The sequence below is a fragment of the Elgaria multicarinata genome, chromosome 2, assembly GCF_023053635.1.
Source record: "Elgaria multicarinata webbii isolate HBS135686 ecotype San Diego chromosome 2, rElgMul1.1.pri, whole genome shotgun sequence".
Lineage (NCBI taxonomy): Eukaryota > Metazoa > Chordata > Lepidosauria > Squamata > Anguidae > Elgaria > Elgaria multicarinata.
In genome coordinates this window covers 151,084,916-151,098,596 of record NC_086172.1, presented here as the reverse complement: position 1 = coordinate 151,098,596, position 13,681 = coordinate 151,084,916, and the positions used below count along the sequence as shown (strand labels likewise).

The window sequence follows — 13,681 nt, the reverse complement described above, 5'->3', positions numbered from 1 at the left end:
ATTTTCTGAAAGGAAATGTTGGCTGTAATCCCATATGATCATTTTAGAGTGAATCATATATAAAATGTCTCCTTTCCAAGCAGGTGTCACTCATGAAACACTATTTTGTAATTCAGGAGTTCCTTATAATATAATAGAAAGAAAGATACCTGTGGGGCTTAATTCACAGTTATTTGGTCGGATCCGGACTAAGGGTGCAATCCTTTGCATGTTTAGACAGAAAAAAAGTCCTACAACTCCTAGCATGCCCCATTATAGGACTTTATTCTGTTTGAACATGCATACTAAACAAACCATAGGCTTTCTGTCCATGGTTTCCTTACTGTGACATGTGGACTAGTATCTCTGGCTTGTCTCTCCCCTGACAAGTCAGAGTCGTAAGTCAACAATTAAGCCTTGTTCACAACAAGCCTGAATTCTTTAGAATTCCAGCTTATCATTAGATGCAAACAGCACTTAAGTCTGTATCCAATCCAATGCTTATAAATAAAATATTATGTGAACCGCCCAGAGAGCTTCGGCTATGGGGCGGTATACAAATGCAATAAATGTAAATGTAATAAATGTAAATAAATAGATAAATCAATGCTTGATTGACATACAGATCAGCTTCTCCAGGTGCAATATTAACCCCGCTCATCGTGATGATTGGTGCTTAGAAAGACAAAAATTGTGACTGCAGAAATTGTTAGCTTCAGCCAAAAAATGTTAGTTATCATGATCAAATTCCATTGACAGCAACGGAATGGGACTGAGACAACTAACTGAAACTTCATTGAGTGAACTGGAAATTAGCCATGATAAACTTTTGCTGGGTTGTCCCTTAAAGGTGCATGAAAGAACTCCCAATATTATTATTTTTCTTTTGTGCATAAATCTGGAGTGTGTGATTCTAAGAATGTCTGGATGACAAGGCAAATTTTGATCCTGGTCCAGAATAATCCAAAACTGTTCATTTATACTATGTGCATGTATGTACTGTATATGAGGAATGGTTTCTTACAGTGTAAGGGGGGAAATATTTAGATCTTGTGTGAACACAGCAGGAACCCAAGTGTCCATAAACATAAAGTAGAAATCCAACTGCATAGCAAAGAGTGATTTGGTGCTCATTTGTCTTGCATGATTTGCTAAGAGCTAAAGTACAATTAGCCTGAGTGGTTGATTTAACAGTTTAGCTAAAGCTAGGCAGCCAGCAACATGCTCAGGTTTAAGCCACGAGAGTGATCAAGCCTTGAGAACGTTCTGCTAAAGGAGATTATACTTTGTTTCTACAGGTGCCGCAAAAGAGCAAGCTTGGAAAAAACATCAGTTCCTTTTGAAAACCCAAGTAACTCATGGTGAGCTAAAATCAGATTTTTAGATGAAGTGTGGCAGCTTTGTTTTAAATAGAATGGAATGAACTTGTAAGATGTTTAATTCCATCGCTGTTGAAGGATTTAGAAAGTCCTGAAAAAGTAAGGACAGGAGGTATTTTAGGAGAAAGGAAACATGGTAGTCTCATGTATGTCTATGAGTTTATCTTTTTGACACTGGATAACTGTAATTTAATTAAAAGTAATCAAATATTGTGCTTATTAACTCATACCTCCTAAAATCCCTACCTGCTAATGATAGATGTGTTCCTTCCTCAAATTGTCATAACTGGGAAATGACAGCTGCCATGAACTCACTAGATGGCCCAGGGCAGGCTACTGCCTCATATACAGCTCCCTTGTCTGAAACAGCAGGGTTAATAACACTGACTTAGCTTACAGGGTTGCTGTAATAATTATGGTTAGATAATGCATGTGAGGTGCTTTGAACACTTGAGTGCTACACAAACATTATAAGTCTGATTTACTTACACCGAATCTAACTTTGTTCCGTTGAATGTATGGGCTTCTATCTTTGTGAAACCGTTATTGTAGAGTTTTCTGAAAACAATCAAAAATCATATTATTAGTGACTTGTATGATGCAATGGTAGATAGTCTTTGTGTTTTTGTGCACACTTTGTCCAAAATTATCTTAATCTCATGATATAAAGCCTGATCAACACTCAACAGCATCCTTTACAATTGTGCACAGATGAATGTCCGGTATGCCTTTCTATCCTAGCATTCCAGGAGGGGATCTACACGTCGTACTGAAGGCGCTTGTGTGTGCCTCCAGTGCGCCGCCAAAATGATTGTGTAGATCCTGCCTGGGAGATGGAGGAAGAGGAGGAGGAGGCTGGGGAATCCGGCTGCGTCCTTGCCGCCGCCTCCCACCTCCGGATTCCCCAGCCGCCTCCTCCTCCGCCTCTTCCTCCGTCTCTTCCACCAGGATCTACACAATCATTTTGGCGGCGCACTGGAGGCGCATGCAAGAGCCTTCAGTATGACGTGTAGATCCCCTCCAGGAGGTAGGGAAGATTTCCACAGAAACTCCAATGCAACATCAGCTGGGATGTAGAGCAACCTGCCATAACTTCCATTGATATTTAGTGGTTGGGTTCGGGCATCACTTTAAGTATGATGGCTTAATAAGCCACACACAGCTTATTTTGAAAATAAGCAGCTCTTTTCCCCTACACAACCAGACAAATAAGCAACCGTGCATAGCTTATTAAACTACTGTGCATAATCTGAGTCCTCACCCCGCTCTCTGTCCCACTGCAGTCCTTCCACCCAAGCAGTGGTGCAGTTTCACCCATTGACAACATTGCAGCAGCCTGTTTTAACTTTCCACAATATCCCAATGAAAGGGGAGAGGTGTAAGGTAAAGTATAGGGGCTCAAATATAAAGGTATTACCCTAATATGAGTTTCAGACCTCGTTTTCTTATGGCCAAAATGGCTACCTTTGCTTTTAGTCAATACAAGAAAGGATCAAATAATTAACTAGCTAACAGTGCAAAGCTGCATTCAGGTCAATGAATCCTATTCTCAGGTAAGTACATATCGCTCTGCAGCCTAGAAATGTTAAGAAAATGTAAAATTTAAAATGTTTATTCAAATAATACATTTATGGAAATCTAGATTTTCATATTATACCTTTTGTGTATGATCCTTGGTACATTAAATCCTCTATCCACTTTGTAAATAAGTAATCGTGGCTATATATTTTTAGATGAACATGCAGCAGATATTTCAATACCTTCATCAACTTTTCTATTTACAACTATTTTCTTTTGTTAGTATGACTGGTTAAGACTGAACTACTATTTTACAATGGATAAAACAAAACAGAGCAAAGAGAAAAAGACTTGTGGTGGACCAACATACAGTATTAGGGATTCATTGCATATCCCATGGAATGCATTTGCAGGCAGTGAATTCATATATGGATTATCACCAATTTCACTGTGAAAAAGACACAAAAGCTTTAGCATCACAATAAAATACAATTAAATGTTAATTTAATTATATGCAATTAGATAAGTGCAAGGTACTCTGCATGGTGCTGCACTTGATAAATGAAAATTTCAACTGAATGATGCAGAATTATGTTTATTGTGTACTAGGACTGTGCACCACCTCAGGCCAAATCCCCAAATCCAAGGCGAGGCAGGCCAATTCAGTCCATCTCAGCCCAATTCTTTTATTCTATTTGTCCACTGCTCCAAAATTCTTGAATGGGGAATGGGATATAAATATTGTAAATAAAATAAATAAATAAATAATGTAAAGAGTATCTTTGCTGTATATGGCAGTCCCGCCTGCCAGCGGACTGTATGGTCGCGTCCATTTCCCCCTCCACCCCCACCAAAACAGGGATCCTGTCAGATGACATGGGAATCACCATGAAAGCCCACTAACTGTCCTGCAGAAGGTGGGAAGTGACGTAGTTTCTCTGCCCATTGTAGGAGGGAAATCTCCCCCCACATGACACACTAACCCACCATGGATTGCATTTTTGAGTGATCTGTGGTGGGTTAGCGTGTCATCTGAACAGGCCCATACTCTGTCCTCCATTATGTGTAGGGCATGATGGGCAACGCTGAGGACCTGAGGGCCAATTACTGCCCCCCAAAACCACTGGGGGCCACACCTTTGCCATCACTGAATTTGCTTCTGAAATTTGGCAGGGCTGCTCTGCTGCTGAATTTTGGCCACAAATTTGGTGGTGGCAGGGCTGTGGTGGAGGTTGTTAAAATGCCAGAAAGGCCACATGTCACCCAACTCTAATCTAGTGCTACACAACACAAGATATAGTATCCTAGTACTACATGTTTTCCCCGTCTCACCAAGCCTTCCAGAGGGGGAGCCATGTTAGGAGAACCCTTCATTCCCATGTCTTTCTTGACATGTATACAGGCGAGTTCCCACATGTGTGTAAATAAGTACACATGGTAATACGCTGTGGACTATACTTTGTTCAAATATATTTGGGATGGTCCATACTTACAGCAAAATGCTCAAAGCTGCTGAGTTAATATTGGAGAAGTCAGGAAAAATTCTGAGTCCAGTGTTCAAAATCACACTAAAATAAAGGACAAAAAAGCAATCCATTCTCTTGCACTGTACGCACAGAGTGCCATGAATAAACAGCTACCCCAGATATCTGCTATTCCAATGTACACAGCTTTGCAGATGATCATATAAATAAATTAATGTTTATATAGTGCCATCAGTCTGCATGGTGCTTTCTAGAATACGGGACAGGTGCCTGCCCTGAGGATCTGGCAGGTTTGCCTGCACATACCTGGGTGCAACGGTTTGGCTTAAGCAGTGTGCCTTGAAAGTTACTCCCCCTGGCAGGAATCCTGCTATTCTTGACTCACTTTGAATTTGTTTGTGTATATTTACACATTTCTTGGATGCTCTGATAAAGTTGTTCCATAGGAAGGTTTGTCAAGTGATCAGAAAAAAAAACAAAAAGCGCCTGATCTGCAGTTGTGTTTTTAGCAGCAGCCCATCCAGCAGGTAAAAATGAATATTTTCATGACATGAAACATTTCATCTGCTAATTCCTGCAGTTCTTCTAAAACTGCTACTAAAAGGTAAACGCTGTGGGGAACCTAGCTTAGGATGACTAGATGCAAAGATTGACAGGGCTCCTGTATCTTTATTTATTTTATTTATTTATTTATTTATTTATTACATTTCTATACCGCCCAATAGCCGAAGCTCTCTGTGTACCAGTTTCATGGGTGCTGTTTGTCCTGCACCTACTAGAATTGCACTACTACCAAAGGTACCAGAGCCCTGCCCTCAGTGCCATCCAGTAACCCTCAAATAACTTTCACCTGAAGTTTCAAAAGTATCTAGTAATGGGAAAACCATCCAAATCTAGTCACCATTATCAAATGATGGAACAGGCTGAAGTAAGTTCCACCGAAATCAATTCGATTCCTACATTGCTACTTCACCGTAGCTGCATTTACATTGTTCCAGACATGTGAGAGTAAAGGAATTGCATGGGGTGAGTAGATCTTTTCCCAGACAAAGAAATCTGTCTGAGTGCTTAAATTTGCTTTGATTTCTCAGTTAGGCCCTCCGCCTGTATCAGAGGCATGATAGCGGTAGGCAGCTCACAGACTGTTTGCAAAACGAAGTTGAAATTTAAAAGCTCTCACTTGATTCTTATTAACGTCATGTTGGCAGGTGTGTGCCTGTCAGGCACTTCCTTACAAATAATGAGTATATCATTTGCCACATTGGGCCTTACTGCCCTACAATTAAAAATAGTAATTACAATGCAATAACAAAGTTTAAAGACACAGAAGTGTCATGTTAAAAAGGAAAGAGGTGTAAAGAGGTGTTCTTCAAAACTACCTGTAATACATATTGCAACAAACTGGGTACCAAACCTCAAATCTTCTTAATTTTCAAAACCTGTTCCTTACAGAACAGGCTCCAGAACGTCTTAAGCTCAGGATCATCTTTAACTTTGTTCTGTGACATTGGCCTTAGCTAGACCAGGCGAAATCCCGGGGCAAACCCCGGGATCATCCTGTGCATCCACATGATGCACAGGGGATCCCGGGATCAGGGAGGGATCATCCCTCCCTTGCCCTGGTATCTTGCCTTCCCCTTTGGGCCCACTTCTTCCATGGTTCCGGGCTGAGCCCGAGACCACGGAACGTGTGGCTGGTTGCCGCGGTTTGACCCGGCTCCGCACAATTCCTCGCACGGAGCCAGGAATGCTGTGCCTATCAGAGGTAGATAGGTTGAGGGGAGTGGGAAAAGTAATTATTATTTTTTAAAAAAACCTTACCTTTAGCGCACGAGCATTTGTGCGCTCCTTCCTCTTTAAAAAAAAATGGCGGGCACGACACCTCTCATCCTGAAGTCGGCACACCTCACGTGTTAACGGAGGAGGGATCTTGCGTTAATCACAACGCGAGATCTTCCCTCCTCCATTGCGGACTATGAGGTAGGTCTAGCTAAGGCCATTGTTTGTGTCTTAAGTACCAAATGGTGCCCTGCATGGAGTTAGTAGCTGATGAAGAGTTTGGGGTAGGCCAGCCTGGAATTTATGCAGAAGGTAAGCGTAGCAGTGAGCTACTTCCACCTGTAGAGGGTCTCTGGTTCCAGACTCCCTCTGCTCTGTCAGACCTCTGCTGGTGCAAACTCAGGGACTGCCTATATGGTGGCGGGTTGCTGCCATGATAAGCAAAACCCTGTGCTTTTGCTGCTTCTGGGTGGCAGTGGCTAATCCCAATGCAGCAGCAAAAGTGCAGGGTTTCCAGTGGCCAGGCCTGCCCCCTGCCCACCTGCCCAGCCACACCTCTACTGCTACTCTGGAGTCAGAATAGATGGCAGATGTGCCATACTCACCTCCCTCCGGAGAAAAAAAGTTGGGGTAAGTCCCTGGCCTTTTTTTTCTTTGCAGCTTCATAGGAAAGCCCCGAGGTGGCTGCTTCACTGTATATGCCGTCGCTCACCCACAGACAGCCCTGAGGTGTCATTTATGGGGGGTATTTTTGGTTAAAGGGCCAAACCTGTCCTTGGAAGGAAATGACCATACGGGATGGAGGTGTGGTGATAATAACTGCTACTGCAGCATTTTAAAGAACATTTTAACAACCCTGAGGCTCAAATGACATTTGGTTGTTATTGTGTCTATATATTTTTATAAAGAAAATTCACTGTAGATGTGGCACAGGAGGGAGCGGGGAAGAAGGATCATTAATACTTTCCTTTCAGGCCATTTTTAAATCAAAATCGACCCACCTATTTTTCCCAATGGGTGGGAAAGCAACTAACCAACTCCTCCTATGCAGTACTACTGCTACAATCAGCTCCACAGACCGCTCCCATGTGAAATGTTGGAGGGTAGGATATTATGGTGAAGGAAACAATCAGGAGAAAAAGGAAGGTCATATTTGTATCAGCTTAAATTCTACCAGGATAACCATTCCCAAGGATTTTCTTTAAAGAACTTACAGGGATTGTAGCAGCGGGAGATTCATAAAGGCTTCAGGATCTATGTGTCCTAGGTTTCTAGCATTTCGAATTTCTCTGTTCAAAATATAAACACATTCCCACAAAGAACATTACAATTTGGGTTCTTATATACCTCATATTAAACACACACACATCAACGTTGTTAGCCATAAGATTCTGAAAAACACGAATCCTTTCTTATGAATGAGCCCCACGGGGGTTATGGACTGTTAGAAAATGTTTTGTCCAAGTAATGTATAACAAACTGATCTCACTCAAAAAGAAGAGGCCTTCTTTTCCTGTGCACTATGATAGCATTATCATCTGACTAGATTGTTTCTGGACCCAAATACTATTATGTAACAGAGAAGAAATATGACTTTGGCTTGTTTGTCCTTACGTATACTGGCTTTTGTGATTAAAAATCTTAAATTCTTTGCACCTTAAATGTTTTAAGGTCAGACACAAAAGAATCCAATCAGCATAAGGAGAAATTTACATGGTTTTGAGGAGTGGACCATGTGCAAAAGATTTTAGTTATGAATATAGGTTCATGAGGAAGGAATATTAAATTAATTAACAATAAAAACAAAATATGCAGGACAAGGTTTTTTTTAGTATTCCTATGTAGCTGGATTCCTTCTGGCCTGGAATGTCATTATCCAGGAAGGGACAGTTAGTCCTGGGCATTGAAAAGCAGTACCACTGTGTGTGTGTTGGTTCATATTGAGCCAATTGCCCCTTGTAGGTGACATCTCATGGGGGGATACTGGTCTGCCAGTGGTCTCATCACCCACATAAGACCAAGTGGAGTTGCTGGCAATACATAATGGAGTCTCCACATGGTTGTGATTGTGTGAATCATACATATAGCCCGTAAGTGATAATGGGTCCATACAATCAGCTCTGAATTATAGGACAGACATGTGTCCTACTTTACAGGGGACAATCCTCTATTTAAAGGGGTGGTAGAGGATAGTGCTGTATTTGAAGGCATCTTCTATTTGAGAAGCTGTCCAGTCCAAGTACAGTTTAAAGATAAAGAGAATCAGTGTGGTGTAGTGGTTAGAGTGTTGGACTGGGACTCTGGAGATGCAGGTTCTAGTCTTCACTTGGCAATGAAACTCACTGGGTGACTTTGGGCTAGTCACTGACTCTCAGCCTAACCTACCTCATAAGGTTGCTGTGAGGATAAAATGGAGGTAGGGAGGACCACGTAAGCCACCCTGGGTTCCTTACAAGAGGAAGAAAGGGGATATAAATGTAATAATAAAGAAAGAGACACAAGACAGGATAGAGGGTCCTTGAAGTTTCCCATCAACAGCCTCTGCAGAGCAGAATGCATAGGCACATAGGGCTCATCTACACCAAGCGGGATATTCCACTATGAAAGTGGTATATAAAAGGCAGGAGCCACACTACCGCTTTATAGCAGTTCTGAAGTGCACTGACAACTGTTGGGGCCCATTGACACATACCATATACTGCTCTCATACCTCTATATCCTACTTGGTGTGGCTTCTGCTTTTTATATACTGCTTTCATAGTGTAATATCCTGCTTGGTGTAGATGAGCCCATGATCACAGTCTTCCTGATTTTATTGAGATGTATTTCTATTTCAATTATAGTAATGATGTCTAAACTTTGCATCTACAAATTAGCACCGGCAAATTTTATGTGAATCCCTGTTCTCTCCAGTCCTCCTTTTTGGCATTGTGCGAGTGGCCACCTATCTGACTACCAGATGCAGGGGAGAAATAATAAGAGATGCCTCTCTCTATCAAGCCCTTTGTGAACATTACAGGAGTATTTGCTTGCCCAGAGTCTGGATAACATTTTGGACTATATGTTTATACTCCTCATAGCGCTTGTTAAAGCCAGAAGAACTCATCCCTCCCTTCTACGGGAAGTGTATATATCTATATCTATATCTATATCTATATATATCAGAAACAAGTATTTAAAAATATACAGTCTATGTATCCACTCATTGACCTATACTTTAAAAATAATTTTAACATATAAACTTTAAGAAAAAACTAAATAGTCTTCTGTATGACTGTGTTTTTTCCTCCTCAATGTGTTTAAGGTCATTAAAGCCAATCTTTAAACAAACTATGATGATAGATGCTAAATATTATTTTAGAAGTCATAGTTCTAAAATATAAAGTAACGTAAATATACAGCATAAAGAATTCACTTATTCCCCAACCAACCTTACACTGTGGAGAATAATTACACAGCGGCCAGCAACATCTAACCCACAGTAATGATCTGAGGCATTCTGAAGGGAATTCAAAAAAAGATACTCACCTTTTAAAAGTGTTTTCTTTCATAAAACAACATTTTGAAGTGATTTAACTTATCTCTTGACATGTTTGCCTTCATGGTAAGAAAGTTGATTTACAATAGCCAGTTCCCACAACCAACTTAATTCATGATATTTGCTCTTAGTGCATCATAATATAGGCCCGCTGTGCAATTGCTCATGGCCTACTTTGCAATTATTTCAAATCTGTAGAAGATTGTGTTTATCTAGGGGACTGGAACTTTGAACTATTGTCATGGTGGAATTGGATGTGACTGTGTGCATAAACTAGAGCCAGGTCTCTCAAACCATGCTAGTGCACGCTAGCACCGCTTATCCATAGCACTGGCAGCAGCCCTCTATGTTCCCAATGTGATGGTCTCATCAACTGGATCATGCACAGAGATGGCCAGAGTGAAGTAAAATGGTTCACATTACAGAAGATGTAAATGAGATTTAAAAGGACTGATGGATCTGAATATTTAATTTTTTAATTATTATTATTCAAATTATTCAAGGATCTATTTTTGTCTACTTACATATCAATGACTTGGTTTAAATTGTTGAAAGAATAAGCCTCCAGCGCCTGCAGCACTGCATCTGTGCTGATATAGCTACACATAAGAAAGATAAAAGATGAAGGAAGGTCAAACACAAAGGCAGATAGCAAGCTGTGAACCGAAATTGTATTTGTTCACTGTTAGTGTTCCTCTACTCTTCCATTATGTTATTGTATTGGCTATGTTTGGATGTAACAATAAACTATGGTTTAGTGCCATGTGAATAAGTCTTGGGCTTACACGCTCTACCCCCTCTTCTCCTTCACCACAGAAGGACCTCAGAAGCATTTGCTTCCATTTTCAATTAACTGTGATTTGCTGTTTTGTCTGCGATTAGTTTTTTTTAAAAAACAACAACAACTATGGTTTGTCTAAATAAGCCAGCTTCAAAATGTGATTTACAATCCTGACATGTTTGGATAAACCATAGTTAAAATTCCTAGTTTGGACACAATGACAAACCACAGTTCACTGAAAACAGAAGCAAATGCTTCTAAGCTTATCCTCATGATTTTGCTGATGGAGATGAGGGTAGCGGGAATGGGCTCATGTACATAACATTAACCACAGTTAAGCGTTACATCCGAACCACTGAGCCATTGGTTCAGATACAATATATTTATCATGTGGCATATTGCCCATTCTGTATTATCAACATTTCATTATCACATCAGTCATTACGTACTTACCAATAAATGTGAATATTAATTATCCATAGAATGTACATTGGCACATGCTTTTACACAGTTTCCCATGCTGTTCTTGTAACAGAAAATATCCTTGGTGACAAATGAGCATGAAATTACCTCCCTGTTAAAATATATTTTATTAAAATATTTCAGTACTTTATATTAAACTAATATTAAATTTATTAAATTAATATAATAATCACCTCATTATATATTAGATTGTAAGCCTATGCGGCAGGGTCTTGCTATTTACTGTTTTACTCTGTACAGCACCATGTACATTGATGGTGCTATATAAATAAATAATAATAATAATAATAATAATTGTGTGTGAACATGAGAGAGAGAGAGAGAGAGAGAGAGAGAGAGAGAGAGAGAGAGATCACTTTCCAACATTCTCTCTGTTTGTTCTGTTTAGTACCCCAAATCCCATCCCACTAAGGGCACAGGATGGGGTTAAGTAGGCAAAGGGAAGAGGCTATGCACATGGGAGAGGGGCTGGCCCAATTCTCAGTGCCAGAGATGAAAAGCTATTTCCCATTACTGAGCTCAGTGATCATGAAGGATAAGGGAACTGATATAGCTCCCCCACCTCCCAGTGGTATGTCTCAGAATACATATCTTAAATTTCTTCCATATATGTGAATTTCTTCCATATTCTTCCTTTCATTCTTGTGGAGAAAATAAAAAGCTACACTTGGATACATTTCAGATGGGCAAAGCCTTTGCACCACTCCAGACTCCACAAATGGGGTGGGGGTGCATAGGGAGGGGAGCAGGGTCCCTCTTCCTTCTCTTGAAGACCATTTCACAGGTGCAGAAGAGGGGAAAGGTGTTTCCAACACTTCCCCAGGGAGCTGGGTTCAGAAAGTCAAGAGGATGGAATTTAAAGTGCCGCAAGACTGTCCCTTCATTGCTCTCATCTCTTCATTGTGTTTGTTGCAATAAAATTGAGCTCTATTTCTTCTGTCAGGAATTCATTTTATTTTTATTTTTTGCTCGAGTATCTAATTCTCCATTCCTTTTCTCCACAGCATCAAAAACTAGTGATGGGAAATGTGTGTTTACAAAACCCCATTGTGCAGCTGTAAAGTCTTGATAACAAATATTAGTGTTCAATTCATACTGCCATAAATAAATCTGATAAATCTTGGTCATAAGGTCTTCTCCTTGTTAGGGCACAGGCCAGAACAAATTGTGCTTTTGCACATTAATCTGAAGATTGGTGTACAAAGAGTCGCTTCACACAACCATTGAGCATTCAATAGCCTCATGAAACATCCGCTGAAAATCCTGTACATACTGACTCATTGCCTGTCGTCAGCCTTTGGCACACAACTGCAAACTTTGTTTATACTACACTTGTCAACATGAGCTGAAAGCCAAATCCTGTGTATGGTGGCAGATGAACAAGACTGGCCGGTTGCTGGCAAGGATTCAGCAAGTGCTAGCTTTTCCAGCGCCTACTGAAAACCAGATAGTAAAATTAAAAAAAAAGTCCTTTCAATTTCTTTGGGATCATCAGTAGAGTTCCCTTCTGACCTGTCCTGATTAATAAATTAGTGTTTCACCACTTTTGGGATACTTGAGGAACCGCTAGCTTCCGACTGCACTAGTGGTGAGTCCTGCTAGGATACAATTACCTTGTAATTAGGTGGCAAAAAGCTTTCTAAATGGCCAAAGACAAGATGGTCATGCAGATGGACTGGGCTAGTGTTACTTTGTAGCAACTCCATCCCTTGATTTAGTAGTGTGGCATCAACAAATATATTGTGCAGCACAGTAATGGATGTAAAGGAGCTGCAGAGGAAGAGAAATAAAGCAGGACAGGATGACGGCATACATACCATCTTAGGCCACAGCTAGAACTAAGGTTTATCCTAGGATCATCCAGGGTTCGCCCCTGCCTGAGCACTGGATCCCCTGTGTGTCACCTAGATGAACAGGTTTGACCCCTGGATGATCCAGGGATAAACCTTAGGTCTAGCTATGGTCTTAGAGTCCCTTCAGTCAACCTTGTTAGCATAATAAATACATAATATTGTGGGTTCTCCCACACTGGAGGCATTCAAGAAGCAGCTGGACAACCATCTGTCAGGTATGCTTTAAGGTGGACTCCTGCATTGAGCAGGGGGTTGGACTCAATGGCCTTATAGTCCCCTCCCAACTCTACTATTCTATGATTCTAATATGGCAAGCTAGAAGTGTGAGGTAAGAAATGGCTGATTAATATAGAAACGTTATGCAACTTTCAGCTCTGCTGCTTCTTGGCCATTATTGCCCACTTCTTTGTCACCAGTGTTGCCCACTCTTTAAAAGTGGTCCTGTCAGAAACTTGAATCTATATCTCAAAATTCTATCCCTTCCTTGGCCCACAATCCTCAGCCTTCCAAACCTCTCTTACCTGTCCAATTCAGTTCTACCTATTGAACATTGTTCCTCTCGGCAAGGTTTAGTCCCAATCCTACTTTCTCCTTGACTCATTTCTCCAACTTCCTGGCTCCACCAGCCATTATTTTCTCATATCTTTGCTTTTTATTCTATTGACTCCTGTTCTGCTCCTTTAGCAACGCTGTCTTGGAGCTAGCCTCCCTACTTCCAGTATAAAGGATTGTATCCAAGGTAATACTAGCAGGAAAGTACAAGAGTTGGTGGTGTTCTGCTTGCCATTGTATATTCTGCTATTGGCTGTGCAAGTGTTAGCAGGACTAGCACAAGCAGCACCTAGTTAATGTGGAATCCTAATGAGTTACGAAAGAACATAAAAAAG

The 13,681-nt window shown here is 40.8% G+C and overlaps 1 protein-coding gene across 1 annotated transcript in view; it reads right to left on the bottom strand.

Annotated features, from left to right (window-relative positions):
* Positions 1-13,681, bottom strand: part of TSHR (thyroid stimulating hormone receptor) — an 87,323-nt gene that overhangs the window by 31,194 nt on the left and 42,448 nt on the right. The window contains exons 3-7 of the mRNA XM_063147624.1: positions 10,202-10,276; positions 7,354-7,428; positions 4,370-4,444; positions 3,247-3,324; positions 1,848-1,916 (exon numbers count right to left, since the gene is read on the bottom strand). Of these exons, the coding sequence (XP_063003694.1) occupies positions 1,848-1,916; positions 3,247-3,324; positions 4,370-4,444; positions 7,354-7,428; positions 10,202-10,276 (372 nt within the window). The remainder of the gene's footprint in view (positions 1-1,847; positions 1,917-3,246; positions 3,325-4,369; positions 4,445-7,353; positions 7,429-10,201; positions 10,277-13,681) is intronic.